Source organism: Parasteatoda tepidariorum, chromosome 1, assembly GCF_982258835.1.
Source record: "Parasteatoda tepidariorum strain Cologne lab strain chromosome 1, Ptep-v5.0, whole genome shotgun sequence".
NCBI lineage: Eukaryota > Metazoa > Arthropoda > Arachnida > Araneae > Theridiidae > Parasteatoda > Parasteatoda tepidariorum.
The window spans coordinates 47,285,459-47,301,769 of record NC_141755.1 but is presented as its reverse complement, the minus strand read 5'-3'; the positions used below and the strand labels follow the sequence as shown (position 1 = coordinate 47,301,769).

Genomic DNA, 16,311 nt, shown 5'->3' with positions numbered 1-16,311 from the left:
ATAATCATTAAAAAAACAACTTGCATTTCTTTAAAAATGTGCAATAACTCAGTAAAAGTTGACATTTCCACATTGAAGAAAATCTGAACCTAAAGAACATGACAAGGCATTGAAAAATAAAAACAGCAAACAAAAATAATGACAAATTGCCATAATTAATAATAATTGAAAAATGAATAAACAGCTGCCATTTCAGAATTGTTGCTTATGGCATCAATATTTCGATTCGTTTTTCTTTTCTCAGTTAAAAGACAAGGAACTATGCCAAAGTACAGCAAATTGCTCATGTGCGAATTACGCTTATATAATTTACAATAAATATAAAAATATAATTAATTTTTAGTTTGTTTCCAAAATTTTTCCCGCAAATAATTTTAGGTAGAAAACTAACATTTTTTTCAATAAATTAACGATTTATTCGACATATAATAACATAAATAGCTTGTTAAAAGTGACAAGTAGAGCTGTCATAATTTTTAAAATCTACTTATTTCACAAAATAAAACTGTTTTTTATCATTGTATTTGTGTATATGGAACAGTTTAGTATAATTTTAAAAGCAAAGGAAAAGAATATGCACCCGAATTTATGAGATTCCGCCAAAATAAAAATACCGTTTCGATCACTCCATTTTAAATCTACGAGAAAAAGTTTCTTAGGTTCTGTTTCAGTAAATTTCGGCTCTCGACCAATCAGAGAATGTTACACATACGTCGTAACTCTCTAACGAAGTTAGATGGAAGTAACTCTAATTTTAACTGTAACTAACTATTAAACAGTAGCTGAAATCTACGGTGTTGTTGAAAAAATTATTCCCACATTATTCTGTTGCTTAGAAACTCTTAACTTTCAACAATAAAAATTAGAAAAATGTAAGATCTAACCTTACATAGTTACGTAGTTCTAATCTTACAATCTTAATGTAATCTCTGTTGCCTAGCAATGGAAGAAAAGTTCACAAAATTTCCCCATAACATTGGATTTATTAGACAAATTTTTCCCTAAACATCGCAAAGTGTTTCCTAGCTAGTTATGTTAGTGAAACGGTGAATGTTACATATTTTTCCCAGCTTTAAGGCTTTTTATATCAAAATTATTCTATACAAACTGCATGTAATAGTAACAAAACCATCATTTCCACATTGTTATTCGTCCACTCTTAATCTGATATATTGTTTAAAATTCACAAATTCTTTGTTAAAAATTTAAATATTTTTATTGTACGTAAAACATTTGTCTTTTTGGTTTGTGTCCTTTTTTTTACAAAAACTTTAGAAAAATATTAAATATTATTTTGAAAATGTAAAGAAATTTAACTTTAACTTTTTTGTTATTCACACTGTTAAATTTTGCGTGTTGTTGACGAATATGATAAAATATCACAATATAGCTGTCATGTCTGCCTTATTTATTCATTTTTAGTCAACTGCAATAAAAATATTTAAATTAGCTATATAAAGTTTTAAAAAAGTCATAAAAACGCATTAAATTTATGAGGCAAAATATTTATTCGATACAATTCATTTTATGTGTAAATGAATTGCATGAATAAAAAATGGCATTTTTCTTCCTCATTAAATCAATAAATCCAATCATTTTCCCCATTTCATTTATAGATTTCTTAGTCTAAATCGAATTGCTTACCCTTGGTACAAGTTTAACCAATACTTATTTTTGCTTATGATCAATGGTAATTTGTTTGAAAAATCAATAGCAAAACATGTTTGCTTTTATCTATCTCGCACGCAATTTCATCTGTACCAAATGGTGCCTATTGTTGCATAAATTGCGGATCGATTATCTTTTCTTGCCTTGCATTAATTGACTTGTCGGCCTTTAACCGATGAGCAACTCTTTGTCTGTGCTCTCAGGGTAACTTCTTCAGAGAGGTAAATAAATTTTTCTTTCATACCTTTAAAATATTTAGTGTATCTTAACACTGAAAGTAGTGGCAACTAATTTACACCAATAGTGACTAGTGGAACTCCAGAGAGAATTCTCAGAGTAATCGAAAATCAAATACAGTTCCTAGTGTCATTACATACCGGAATGTCCCTTTATACCAGCGGCTCCCAAATTTTTTTCTGATAGGGAACCCTGACTGATCAAACTCTTTTCGGTGAAACCCAGACTTTGTAAATAATAAAGTATATAAAAACAATGTAAGAGCCACCAAACTAACCAAAGTACAGTGCTACATAAAATATCCTCAGTGGTAGGCGGATCGTGGGTTAGAGTCCCCTTGCTGTCAAGCTAACCGTGGGAGGCTTTCGTGATTTTTCTCTCCATGTGACGCAAATGCGGGATAATTCCTTCATAAAGTCCTCCACTAAATTTCTCCCAATCCAGGAGTTTCCTTGTTTTCTGAACAAAAGTCGTGAACTCAAAAATTGCGTCAGCTGTTTAACGATGGTTCTATATATATATATATATATATATATATATATATATATATATATATATATATATATATATATATATATATATATATATATATATATATATATATATATATATATATATATATATATATATATATATATATATATATATATATATATATATATATATATATATATATATATATATATATATTGTAAAATAAAGCTTTTAAAAACAATTAAGAGCGTAATTTACCAATAAAAGACTGCTTCATTTGAAATAAAATTTAATAAGAAGGGAATTTTAATTTTTCACAGTTTAGTTCAGTAATAGTCCTAAATTGGATTTAATATTCGTTAGCACTCCTGCAGCCGTATCTAACTTAGTTTTAATTTTTTATATGTAACTACGTAAGCTGAAAATTAAATAAATAAGCCTAATTATGGTTTCTGTTGAAATAAAAGCTAAAAGAATTGCAATAAACGTCGAAAATTGCGACCATATTTCTCTAATAGCGAATTTAGTTATTTTATTTTTTGATTTCAAAAGCACGATAGGAAATACTTATACAGTTTCTTATAAATGCAGGTCCTTTTTGTAATTTATTCGAGATATTGTTACTAGAGAAATAATAATTATAAAAAAAAAACTATTTCTTTTTTATTGGTCTTTTACTTTAATTTCATAAATAGAATCGAAATATTAAATAAATAATAGATTATTAGTTAGAAATTTGTAAGTACAGATTCAAAAATAAATACTGTGAGATAAAAATAGGTCCTAACTATCGGTAACCCTTTTACCCAAGCGCGGAACCCTTGAGTACTGAGGAGCACCGTTTGGGAACCGCTGTTTTACTCTACTGTTGATTTTAAGTAGCCGTCATTTTAGTGCTCAGTAACATTCTAACACGCAAGTTTATAATAGCGATGCATGCACTCAGAATCAAATAGTTTTTTCTGATACAATTTGAACAATATAATAGAAACGATACAATAATTCAAGATGCATACTCACTGTAATTCTTAAAGTAAAAGTAGTTTCTAAATCAAACATACGCATAGCAAAAAGAAAGTTAAGACGATTTCAAATTAGGCTTAACAGACTAGAAGCGAATGGGAAGTAAATATTGTAAAATTATTTAATACAATTAACAGACATTTAGAAACTAACAGGTCATTATCCTTATAACGAAATTTAAAACTTACATTTTGCAAGCAAGTTTTTTTTACATTTTATTACATTTTGCAACTTTTGTTTCTATCGATGTCTATAACGACATGAAAGACAACAACAAAATCATGCCCTTTCGTCAGTGGCGTAGCGAGGGGGGAGCAAGGGGGGGGGGCATCATGCCCCGGGCGCTACACACAAAGGGGAGCCAAATGGTCAGCAAAACAAAAAAAATTGTTGGATAATTTTTATTTTTTTTATAATTTATTTCTGGAAAATATATTTTAAATTTAGTGCCGGTGAAATATAATAAATGTTAATTCGTAAATAAAAAGGAACACTAATCAAACTGTAATAATATATTCATAATAGAAATGACACGTCTTTTCCACTGGGCTGACTCGACCTGTGTCTGTCAGCACTTCCTTATGGCATCTACGCTGTGTGGTTACATATATTATCTCCAAATATTTGCGCAATGTACAAAGAACAAACATCAGTGTACAAAGTGTTTGTATGTTTGTACAGTGTACAAAGTACAAACATTCTTTCTTTCAGAACACTATTTATTTTTGTTTCTATAAACGCAATGTAGCTTACGCTTGTTATTTTAAAACGATAACAATAGCACTCTAATGTACTTATATGTACAGTCACGGAAAAAAGTATCCCGAAAATAACGACTAAAAGATTGCCTATTTTTTTAATATAGATACTTCTCAGACACACAACAAATGCAGCGTTTTGCTGTTTGTAGGAAGGAACACAAACTCCGTATTTGTTGTGTACCTGAGAATTATCTGTTTCAAAAAATAAATAATTCTTTATTTGTTACTTTCCGAATACTTTTTTCCGTGACTGTACAAATCCGTGACACTTGCGACAGGTTGTGGAATTCCGCTACAAGTTAGGTAAATACCCGAAATATTAACGTTTAATTTATTTTGTGCCTTGGTTTTCAGTTTTGCGTCATTGTCATCGCGCTCTGCTTAGAATAAAAATGAAATGTTATTAAATGTTATAAGTTTAATGTTAGCATAAATTATAGTGTAAATTTCACTGTGTTGCTACCTTTCAAGTTCAAGGCATTCTTGGTTAGTAATAAAACAAATAAGATTATTTACTACATCTACTCGACGATTCTATTATTCAGTGAATAGGGTATGAAAAAATTTGAAATGATCAACTTTGATGATATTATTGATAAATTTGCTTCATCAAAAGCGAAAAATTTATACATAGTAATTAGTCTTATTAATGTATTATAATCATATTATTAAATATATGCATCTCCTTAGAGATAATAAATATTTACTTTTTTATTGTTTTAAAAGTGCGTGTTTTTAAAATATTTCTTTATAAATATGTAAAATAAATAATAGGTATCTTTTGAACTAATTCTAGATGATCATATACATTTCAAAATCTAGTCTTGTTTTCTCAACTACATTTTTTGTCTCAAATTTAATGCCCAGCTTGAGCCTATGACTTTATTTATTTTACTTTATTTATTTATTACTTTGCGAGTATATTTTACTCATAATATTAGATGGTTTTCGAATAGGGGGGGCGCTAAAAAGGTATTGTGCCCCGGGCGCGAGTTAAGCTCGCTACGGCACTGCCTTTCGTACAAGATTGTAAGCAATCTACTAACGATATCCAAATTACGCCAAAATTGTTATTTCTAAAAGAGAAAAAAGTTCACTTATGGTTAAAACGAGCATAAGCAGGTGTAAGATTATTCATCATTGGTAATTTGATTTATAATTACTCTCTTTAAAGAGTATATGAATGCTCGATTTGATATTAACTTTAAATTAAATGTTCCTTCACACTATTTTTTGGGTTGCTTAACACTAAAATCTGTTAGCTACTACACAAAAGTTTCAATAGTGTATATAAGATTCAATATTACAGCTAATTTAAAGGTATTTGGGAAAAAATTTGAAAGGTTTTTAGAATAATAGGAACTTTTTAATTATATAGTAGTTCAATAATATAGTTTTCATGCTTTCTCTATATTACAGTTAACGTTCGATTATAACCCGTTAGATTATCCATTTTTCATTTTATCTAAGGACTAATTTTAAATAAGATGCAAGACTGAAGTACAGGGCGTAAAATAAAACAGTGGGGTCCTAAATTACTTAAATATAATGATCACATTTTCATTTACTAAGACTCATACTGAATAGTTCAAAAGCTTCATCTTAAATGTGCTAATTAATAAGTGCAGACGATAATTTAAGTTAAGTTACGAAATCAGGTACAAAAATCTATAAATCTAAAAAAAATTTTGCACACAATTATAAAATTCATTAATCCAAAGAAAATTCCGTGCAAAGAATTATTTTCAATAATTATTATTTTTTTCATAATAGTCAAAAAATTTTGAACTAAATAAAAATATGATTTTTAAATAAAGTAAAAATATACTAAAAGTTATGTTTTGCTAAGAAATTATCTTTGAATAAACGAATTGTATAGTTGAGTGCAATTTTTTTTAAAATTCTGTTAAAAAGTTCTCAAGATATGGTCAAATACGTAAAAAGTAAAATTAACATTGAGGTATTGACAAACTTTAGACCGCCCTCCTGAACAAACTGATGGAACCATATTTCCTAAATTGCTGCTACCCTTCATATTTGGCGGTTAAAAATCCGAATCCATCTAAAAAAGGCATGTTTATTCAGAGAAAGTGCGTTTTTGTGTCTGATTTCGTAACTTAAATTATAAATTCTAATTTAAGATTCTGCAATTAGATCTATAGTTAATTATTGTCCACTCTTCGGCTTATCGCTAAACATATTTTGAATAAGATTCTTGACTAAAGTGCAGTAAAATGTATGTGAAGGGTTTTTATGAAACACTTTTCCGCGTGTTTTCCATATTACAATTAACAGCGGGTTATCCTCAGTTTGAAATTTAATCCGAATACTAATTTTAAGACAAAAACTTGAGACTTGTATACGAAAAGCTATACTAAAACAATTCTTAAAGAATGTTTTAAAGATAGTTTTTTTTTTAAAAAAGAAAATAAAGTTTGTTTCTCAAAGAATGTTTTAATGTTTGTATTTTTTTCCTCGTGCTTGAGATTGAACCTCAAGATATATAGGGTGTTCTTAATTGGACTGAGGCTTTTGAAAAGATTATAACAGAAAAACGGTTGAATTTAAAGGAAATTTTTGCAGCAAAAATATTCTTTTTCCTGACTCGAGAGATTATGGTTGCTAATGAGATCCACGTATATGCTAACATAGACCTCAGACATTTTAATTTATGCTTTTTCTTCAACCCTTTGACGCAAATTTTTTTATCAAATATACTATTCATACTTTTACATTATTTTGTATATATTTGGTCAAAATAAGCAAAAAATTTTACACTTAGCATTTTAATAATTTATGTTTATGAAATACAGCATGAAAAACTGGTGCCTTTTTCTGCAATAAAGATAAATCGTTCAAACATGGCTCACTTACAAACAATTTTTTTTTTAATTTTCAGTTATTTAGTTGTAAGATAAATGGTTATTCATCATTGAAATTCCTTCAATTGATAAAATGAAATAATTGAAACCTTTTGAATACTTTTAAATATTATTATTTAAGATATGATTTTAACTATTTTGAAATATTTATTTTAGATATTCTCTAATGATGGCCTGGATTGGGTTTATATTCCTAACAATATTCATGATGTTGGCGGCAACATCTCACGCAGTTTTGCAGTACGGGCAGATTACGAACAAGATGATCTGTGGTAAAATATATTATTAATACTTTAAAGAAATCTATGCACTGTGAGCAAAATAAAAACGAAAGACGCAGAATAACTTTTGAACTAATGATGAGATTTTCATGGACTAGGAATCTATCTTAATAGTTTGAGGGGATGACTTCAAATATGCTAATTAGTTAAAGCAGACGTTATTTTAAGTTATGAAATTAGACCCAAGAACTTACTTTTCTGAAAAACGTAATTTTTTTTCGATTGATATGGATTCCTGATCCTTAAATTATAGGGGGAAGCCACAATCTGGAAAATATGGTCTCAATAGCTTGGTCAATAGTTTGACCCTTTATGTTATTTCCCTTTTTCGTATTTCGCCATATCACGAAAACGTTTTAAACGAATTGAAAAGTTTTGTCTCAAGCTAGTTTATTCAAAGAGGATTCCACGAAAAAAGAATAGTTCTTAAAAGTCGTATATTTAAACTCCAATTTCTCAGGAACTATTCAACCGATTTTATTCAAACTTTGTATTTTGCCGTAGAAAATTGCACTCTTTAAGAAGATCTAAATATTTGTACATCTTGCAATTCAAGTGATTTTCGAATATTATTACCTATGAAAAATAATAAATAAATATTTTAAACAAATTTTGTGTGGATAAACGAATTATTATTTATTATAGGTATTATTTATTGTTATTTATTATAAGTATTATTTATTCTTATTTATTATAGTTGTTTTTCGTCTTTGGATAAGCGATTTTTAAATTGTGTGCAAAAGTTTTTCAATTCGCTTAAAACTTTCTGGAAAAACGCACAAAGTAGCATTAATTGTTTCAAAGTTTCAGCCGCCAACCTGATCAAACTATTGTATAAATTTTGGGAGTCAAAAATCATAATCCGTTAAAAAAAAGATTCGGAGAAAATACGATTTTATATCTGATTTCATAATTTGAAATATCGTCAACACGTTTTAAATACGGAATTTTAAACTCCAATGATGTGTCGACGAAAGAAAATGCCATATCTCATTTTATATATATTTGACTTAACTCTCTTTCTAGTCCCGCAGTGGACTGATCGTTAGGACACGGTTCTCAGCAGATCACCGAAGTCAAGCATCACTGACTACGGTCAGTGTGCAGGTGGGTGACCACTTGGATCAGTCTGCGTAGGGACCGAGGGTGTGCGGTATTGGTCCTCGTTAAACTGTGCTACCGGAAAGTGCTCGACTTCCCGTGCAGGTCGTCGGGCTACCGAAGCGGGGGTGTCATCCCCTCTGCAGAGGATCAAAATTGTGATGGCATGTCTTCGGATCATCCTCCGGGATGTTTTCCAGACCGTCGCCAATAGCCCATTGTGCAGCTCTAGTGCGACGTAAATTAACAACAACAATAACTCTCTTTCATTCTCGTTGGTTTGTTTGTTTCCCTGTCTGTCTTTAGTGTCATCTTTTTTTCACAAAGCTGTACTTGGTTATTAAGCAGTTAGAATTTACAATTTGCCTTTTAAACCTTAAAAACTTCTAAATATTTATGCTACTCCCTGTTTGACTTCTAGCATAATGTACGCAAAAAACATTTTTTTGCAGATACTAATGACAACAAGCTGATTGAAGATGTAGCAGTATGCAGAAATGAACACAAAACTGAAAAAGTATATATCTTTTACGATTAAACAAAAAGTTAGACAAATTATTATAGGTAAAACAAAAGCACAAGAATTTAGCTACACATAATAAATTTTAATCACTACCTTCTATATGTATATTAGAATCCCAATTCTTGCCCAAAAAAAAAGAAAATAAAAAATAAATTTATTCATTACAGAGCTTAAACTAATATTTGAAGTATCGGACTAGTTTTTACAACTTTATTTAAAAAATATTAATATAAAATTTTATAAACTAGTTTAATTGTTTTATTTCATGTAAAAACTTATAAAACTATCAAAAAATATTATTATTATTTTTAAATGGCCATTTTGAGTTAAAAATAAGACATTTTTTGCCTATACGCTGAACACTGTAAAAAAATTTCTATACCTTAAAACAAAAAATCTTTGAGGATTTTATTTAGAAGGCTATCAACTATGTTTTGAACTTAAAAACAAGTGCATATACTACTGAGTAGGGGATCAATGTAGTTAAAGCAGAAAATGTTTGAAAAATTTTAGCATTTGTCTTTGCGAACAAGCATGTATAAAAAATTAAATTCGAAATTTTTCTCTTTGTCCGTAGTTTAAAACGAGTGCTATAATCACACTCATAAAAAATTTAGACAAAAAATTTAAAAAATCGTAAAAACACCAATAGATATCATGTTTATGGTGGCGTAAAATGTGAAAAAATCTGATTTTGAGATAAATGCAAGTTATAGACTTAAAATCATTAGTCTATATATTGTAATAACCTCGCACTGAAACCGCTTTCATTTTGTAAATAATTGCAGAACAAATAAAAGTAAAGTGTTTTTAGAAAGCTAATAGTATAGAGATTCCAAATTTATGATGCATTCAATTTCAAAAATTTTGCCCCAAATCAAGTTTTTGCTTTAGTCAGATACCTTAACAGAGGGAAAACATAACATTATTAAAGTCTACTGAATCATTTGGAAAGAAAGCAACTCTGAAAATTTCAGAAAAAAAGCACAGACAGGAACAAACAGGAATTAAAAGATGATTATTACAAACATCACCAAGTTTTATCAGGCAATCAAACCCGTTTTAATCGTTTTCCTTCCGTCATCCTCAAACTTATGATTTAACAGATTTTGATAGTGATTTTATTTCTTCCTCACTAAAATGATAAATTTAAGTTTTTTTATAATTTATTTCTTAATTGTAAACAATATATGGATGTTTTTTACTTCGTTATCTATTAATAAAATTTCTTCATTCCATTAATAAAGATTACCATTGTAGGAGAATACCGTTTGAAAGACCAAATAAAATACCGGAAGTTAAAATCTGTCAAATCAGCATTTAGCAATTTTGATCAGCATTTAGCAACTTTACCCAATAAATGATAGAATTTTACACCTCAAGATTTCAAAGATAATGTATGTTTGTTATGTATAAATGATATATTTATGAAAAATATTAAAAATTACTTTTTGTGTCATATAAGACAAACAAATTATATTCTTGAATAATTAATTAATCAAGTAATTAAAACATAAATGTTTTGGTAAGAACTAATAATTTAAATGAAGCAACAATTATTGTATTCAATAATTCTGATTTGCATGAATTTGCATGAATTTTAATTTTAATGCAAAAACGCTCTTGCATTTTAATGAGTATGAATTTAAAAGCTTTAATTTGATAACCAAATGCTGTTCTTTTTTACATTTTTACACCCGTTTCTAAGCTTAAACAAATTTACTTTTGATACTTCGTTAAAAAAATTTTACGTAAAATATTAAATTACTTTCTCTGAAAATTATTCATTTTATGGTTAAGCTCTTTCTCTTTTTATGCAGAATTTGGAAATATCCAAAAAGTGCTATTCAAAAATAGATCCTGAAACCAATGGCGATACAGCAGCATTTATGAAAACTGCATGTAAGGATCTCACACTTTACGATAAAGTAAGATACTTAATGTTCAAGCATCTAATAATTTTATACTCAACAATTTTCATGCATATAATTTTCATACTCAACATATACATAAGACAAAGAATATTTTTGCATATTATAGTAGAGAAGCTTTATCATTACTAGATACTCTTCATATTATATTAAGTGAAAACTACACAATAAAAAAAGTAAAACATTTCCGAATCAGACAGTTGTTGGCCAAGGACGTCATAGTGATTCTGGCAATAGTAAATTCTGGAGGCTATGCCATCAACAGTGCACCTCTACCACCTTTACTTTACAGACCATCTGCGATCTGAAGCTGAGTAGTCTTAATGCCATCAATTCTTACACTATGGCAATGCACACCAAGAGCCATACCAACTTTTGCTAATAATGGTGCAAGCTGACCTTGCTTAAATATTCTTTAACGATTTCTGACAAACTAAACATAGAGTTTCAAGTGGCAGTTTCATTACTTGCGGAGGAACAGTTTCTGCAGTATAATTTTGCTACAAAAAATAGGAAATCAAAATCTGTGCTAACTTCGGTCCCAAAAATAATTATAAAAGTTTAATATTTATTTGGACATAAATTTCAAAATTTTTTTAATTATGGGGAAAATTTTTCCTCTGCTTAAAAATACCTAATTAATACAATTTGTGAAAGTGCTTTGAAATTTTTAAAACTCATTTATTTTTTTATCGTGTTGCATTATTCATTTATGCACATGCATTATTTCTTTTCTTCACTCACGTTTCTGTTTGCAAGAGTGGAATATTAAAATCGAATGTTATACTCTTTTTTGGCTAGAGCATGCAAACTGAAAATTTAATTTAATGTCCATGAAAGATTTATTCACTTCCTGACCGCTACAAACAGAATTTATTTTAGAATATTATCGCCAAATGGTTTAAAAGATATAAAATCATAGAAAGAGGGAATAATTAACATTTATTCCCTCTCGGAAACATTATATTTTGAACAGGTCTAGAAAAAATGATTTAAAAAGTTTTTTTTTCTTTTTTGCAGGTTGATGATTGTTTTGAAATATATAAACAAGATCAACATGAGGTGAGTATTCCTTATAAGATTTTATAAAGTTTTGAACTTAAGCACATGATCATTAGCATAATGTCGATCAAAAATGCTTTAAAAAGCCACAATAAATATTTTCTGCTCACACAATGCAAATCTGTCTCATAAACGAATGGAATAAAAAGAAAAAGTTCCTAATAACGGCTTCACGTTGTAAATGTGGAATTTATAACCTGTTGATTTTTTTTCATAAAAAAAAAAGTTGAAGAGCGAGGTTAGTCTAAGCTTCCTGATCCAAAAAAAAAAAAAGTATAAGCATTATAGGGAAAAATCGTCGAAATATTTTTTATTGTATCCAAAAAGTATATGCTAACAAAAATCTTTTATTTCATTGAATGATACTCATTGGAACCTGCAGAGCTATTTTTATAAGGACCTGTCTGAGAGCTCCTAGGATAATTCTCTTTGTTTGACTTAAAATGGCTAAATCTGTAAAAATAGAAGACATAATGAAAAAAATTTTTAATAATTTTTTACTATATACAAAAAGAGTTAAGCCGAAATAGTTATTTATTCTTCTTTTACAATAAAAACTATGCGCTATGCTAGTTTCGGAGTATAGATATGGTAAGTATACAATTACAATATTAGTTACCTTGAATATCCAAAATCAGTTTTTACACGTATTTATCTAATATTTTCTAGTTGCTCGTGCGAAGTGTCTAGCATTGACCCAAGTTGTCTTGGAGTATCTGTAAATTCGAGCTCTTATAACAGAGATTCGGAAATACAAGATGAAAAATCTTTATTCAGGCTATTTTCTAAATCTTTCAGTTATAACCTGCTTTTACTACATACGTAACAGTAACTGAATTTCTCATAAAAGTCTGAAGGCTAATCAACGGATGAAAAATATCAATGAAAATCAGAGCAACGATGAAAAGTGAATCCATGTAACTCCTAATCAAGAAATATGAAAATCAGTAAATAAAAAATCAATTAATTAATTATAAAATCAATGAATGAGCTAATCAATGAATAGGCTTAATTGCGCCCAAGCAAATCAACAAGTCAATGAATCAATAAATGAGCAAAACAATCCATCCGTGGTTAAGCGAATCAATAAATCAGTGAATAAGTGGTTCACCTAAACAGAAAATCAAAGAATCAATGATTTTCCGGCATCCTTGTGGATTATTATGATTAACCGTGTTAGGAAGAACGCATTCTTCCTAAAATTTTCTATTCGGAAACAGTAAGCCAATTGCTTTTGTTAACTAAACTACTTAAACGCATTTAGTTTTTTTAAAAATTATCAAATCCATTTAAAAATTTTCGAATACAAACAAGCTCAGAGTGTTTATTACAATGCAGTTTCTTTTTCACTCAGTACAAACCGACTTCTGCAGAGAACTTAGCGGGACTCTGGCTTGTTTATCAATCAAATAAATATAACATCTGGCTTGCTGACCTGCAAATAAATAAAAAAAAATTTATTGAAAGTTCTTAATTTTAGTAATACTTCTTTAATATTTTTAGATGAAAGATACAGCTGCATATGGGGTAAGAGAAACAAGCCTTTCTTTGAAAAATTCGTTTTATTTTACATTCATTTAGTCTTTGTTTGATTATTTTGTCATACCTTGATGTAAAATATGTTGTATGATTACATTTTAATGCAATATAACTACTACGTCACTACTTCTTCTACTACTACTACTACTTCACTACTATTATTTTACATTTCATTAGTCTTTGTTTATGTATTTTGTCATACCTTGATGTAAAATACGTATGATTACATTTTGCAATATTGCATACATCATTTCTTTTCAGAGCTGTCTTACTCAAGCATTTTATGAAAATGGCCATTACGAAATGTTGGGTATGAACTTTTTAGATGATATGGCATTTGGATATGACGGCTTTGGAGGTGGCTTTTATGGATTTTAAAGTGCTGTGCTACTACTCAACGAAATGCGTAAAGCATTTGTTAAAAGAAAACGTAAAAGATGCTGAAATTACAATAAAGATATTTAAAACAAATGCAAGAATTTGTCATTTTTCCAGGGTGGTTTTAAACTTTAAACAAAAACTCATGAAATAGCAGCGGGTCACAATCTTCAAATAATTTTAATATATTGTATAATCCAATGCCTGAAATATAATTATTGATGTTGACCTTTAGGTCTCAGGCAAAACGACGACAGTGAAAATTTTTGTAGTCAAATAGAACCTTTTAATAAGTGCAATTATAATATATATAATATTTCACTTAACTAACTCAAATCAAAATATTTTTAAAATTTTTGCATTTTAACCCTCAATGCATAGTGTTCTGTATCGTAAAAAAAGCTGTCCAAAACTCTAAGCGTTTTGATAAACTGTATAATATGCAATTATTATTGTATTAATGGGTCACAAATTATGAATATGAAGTCAAATTCGCAAAATTAAATGTGGTTGATTGTAATGGTTGTAATTGATTTGAAAACCACTAACTCTATTTTACTTAACGTTTGATGGAGGGAAGACTGTTATATCAAGGAGACCCCTGTAATAATTCCAAATACTTATTTATTAATTGTTACACACGCATATAAAGGTTAGTTTGTTTGACTGATCACTACAAAGTACGATTTGTTGTAAGGCCTTGTCAAGTTGAAAAGCAGTTAGTTCAAGTTAGGAAGGGGAATTACAAAGATATATCTCTATCATAGCATGGAGGAAGTGGGTTCGAATCCCACCGTATCCTTGTTATTTCTTTCTCTATCTTATGCTATCTGTTCTCTGACATATCAACGGCTTACTACCCGAAACTTAGTAATATAACGTATATATGTATATATATATTGTAGTAATATATATGATATATAATATTGTTGAACATTTCATGTGAACATTTCAAATTAGAATAGTACTTTTAAAATTTCCGCAGATTCGGTAAAATTACCAAATTTTATATTATTTATTATCAAACAGCATAATTATAAAAACATATTTTATTGTTATTTTTCTTCAAAAGTCATTATTAAAGCACTAAGGTAAAAATTAAATACTTTTTGGTGTTCCCATATTCTAGTAATTTTGACCATGCATTTTTTTTCAATTGTAAATTACTTTTGCTATATTTGTATGAAACTTCTTACTTTTAACATTGTCTCTTATAATGAGTAATATTTCATGACCAACTAAATATGAACTCTAAATTTTGCTCATTTAGAGGATTTTAAAAATTATTTATTATTGTCTTGCAGAAATACAATTCAACTGTATCATATATAAGATAAGTGCGATTAAAATGAATCAAATGTTCTCAAAATTAGGTGACTGCTCATAGAAGCAACAAAAGCCTGATGCACAGTGTAACAATAATCAGTTTTCAAAGTTAAAAAAAAAAAAAAAAAAGAACTGAAGTACAATAAAACTCATTTTTCGATTAATATTTTTGCATCTAATTATCTAATGAATGCAAAAATAAACTTAATTGTGTGGTTAATTCTATAAAAATAGCTGTAAAATTTGAATCAAGATAAACTTTCAGAAAATTTGAGCTTGTGTTATATCTTTTTAAGCTTATAAATTTTTACAATAAATAAAATTATAAAAGGTAAGTATGAATCTTCGTTAAATATACAATTTCAATATGGTTTTTTAGATTGGTTTTACATAAATGTTAAGAAAAATATGATATTCTGCATATCTCTGTTTGACCATAGTTCTGTAAATGAAAATCTTTTAATAAAATTGCAGACAAAAATGCCTCTCTTACCCGTATATCAATCGACGTGGCTTTCATATCTTTTATATACATAATTAAAAAGTTAATTATTAGTAAATTAATATTAGCTACAAAAACTTATAGAATCGACTAAAATAAATTCCAAGACATTTTTAGCTGTTTTAAGCATCCTTGCCCAAGTCATAGACAGTTTATATGTTTATTAAAAAAAATATTAAAATAAAAAATTCAAGTCACACAAGCGAATATCAATGTCTAAGCTTTTAAGGATTTTCAATATGCAATTTCTAAATTTGCGTGTGAAGGAACATTAACCCTTTCTTATTTTGTAATTTTTTACAGCTTTATGGTCATTCTACTCCATTTTTATCCTTGTTAACGTTTTTAATATGCAATTTCTAAATTTGCGTGTGAAGGAACATTAACCCTTTCTTATTTTGTAATTTTTTACAGCTTTATGGTCATTCTACTCTATTTTTATCGCAGGCTTAGTGTCCGATACACCCATTATAAAGCAAAGATGTTTTCAAAATTTCAAAATGTATTATACAATTAAAAAAAATTTACTAACATTTAAAGTAAGTATTAAAAACTGTAATTTCACAAATTAACATTTTTTCAAGTTGGTAAAAATAACAATCAATATTAAAAACATAATTTCA

General features: G+C 28.3%; 1 protein-coding gene across 2 annotated transcripts; it reads left to right on the top strand.

Annotated features, from left to right (window-relative positions):
* Window positions 1-1,770: 1,770 nt before the first annotated feature.
* On the top strand, window positions 1,771-13,958 carry LOC107451395 (uncharacterized). Of its 2 annotated transcripts, XM_016067467.4 has the most exons (7): window positions 1,771-1,889; window positions 7,202-7,317; window positions 8,880-8,944; window positions 10,771-10,878; window positions 11,902-11,943; window positions 13,447-13,470; window positions 13,744-13,958. In XM_016067467.4, the coding sequence occupies exons 2-7, from the start codon at window positions 7,212-7,214 to the stop codon at window positions 13,858-13,860; spliced, it is 462 nt and encodes a 153-aa protein (XP_015922953.1). In that variant the 5' UTR covers window positions 1,771-1,889; window positions 7,202-7,211; the 3' UTR covers window positions 13,861-13,958. The 2 variants fall into 2 exon arrangements, with proteins under 2 accessions (XP_015922953.1, XP_071036615.1); XM_071180514.2 differs by lacking the exon at window positions 13,447-13,470.
* The last annotated feature ends 2,353 nt before the right edge of the window (window positions 13,959-16,311 follow it).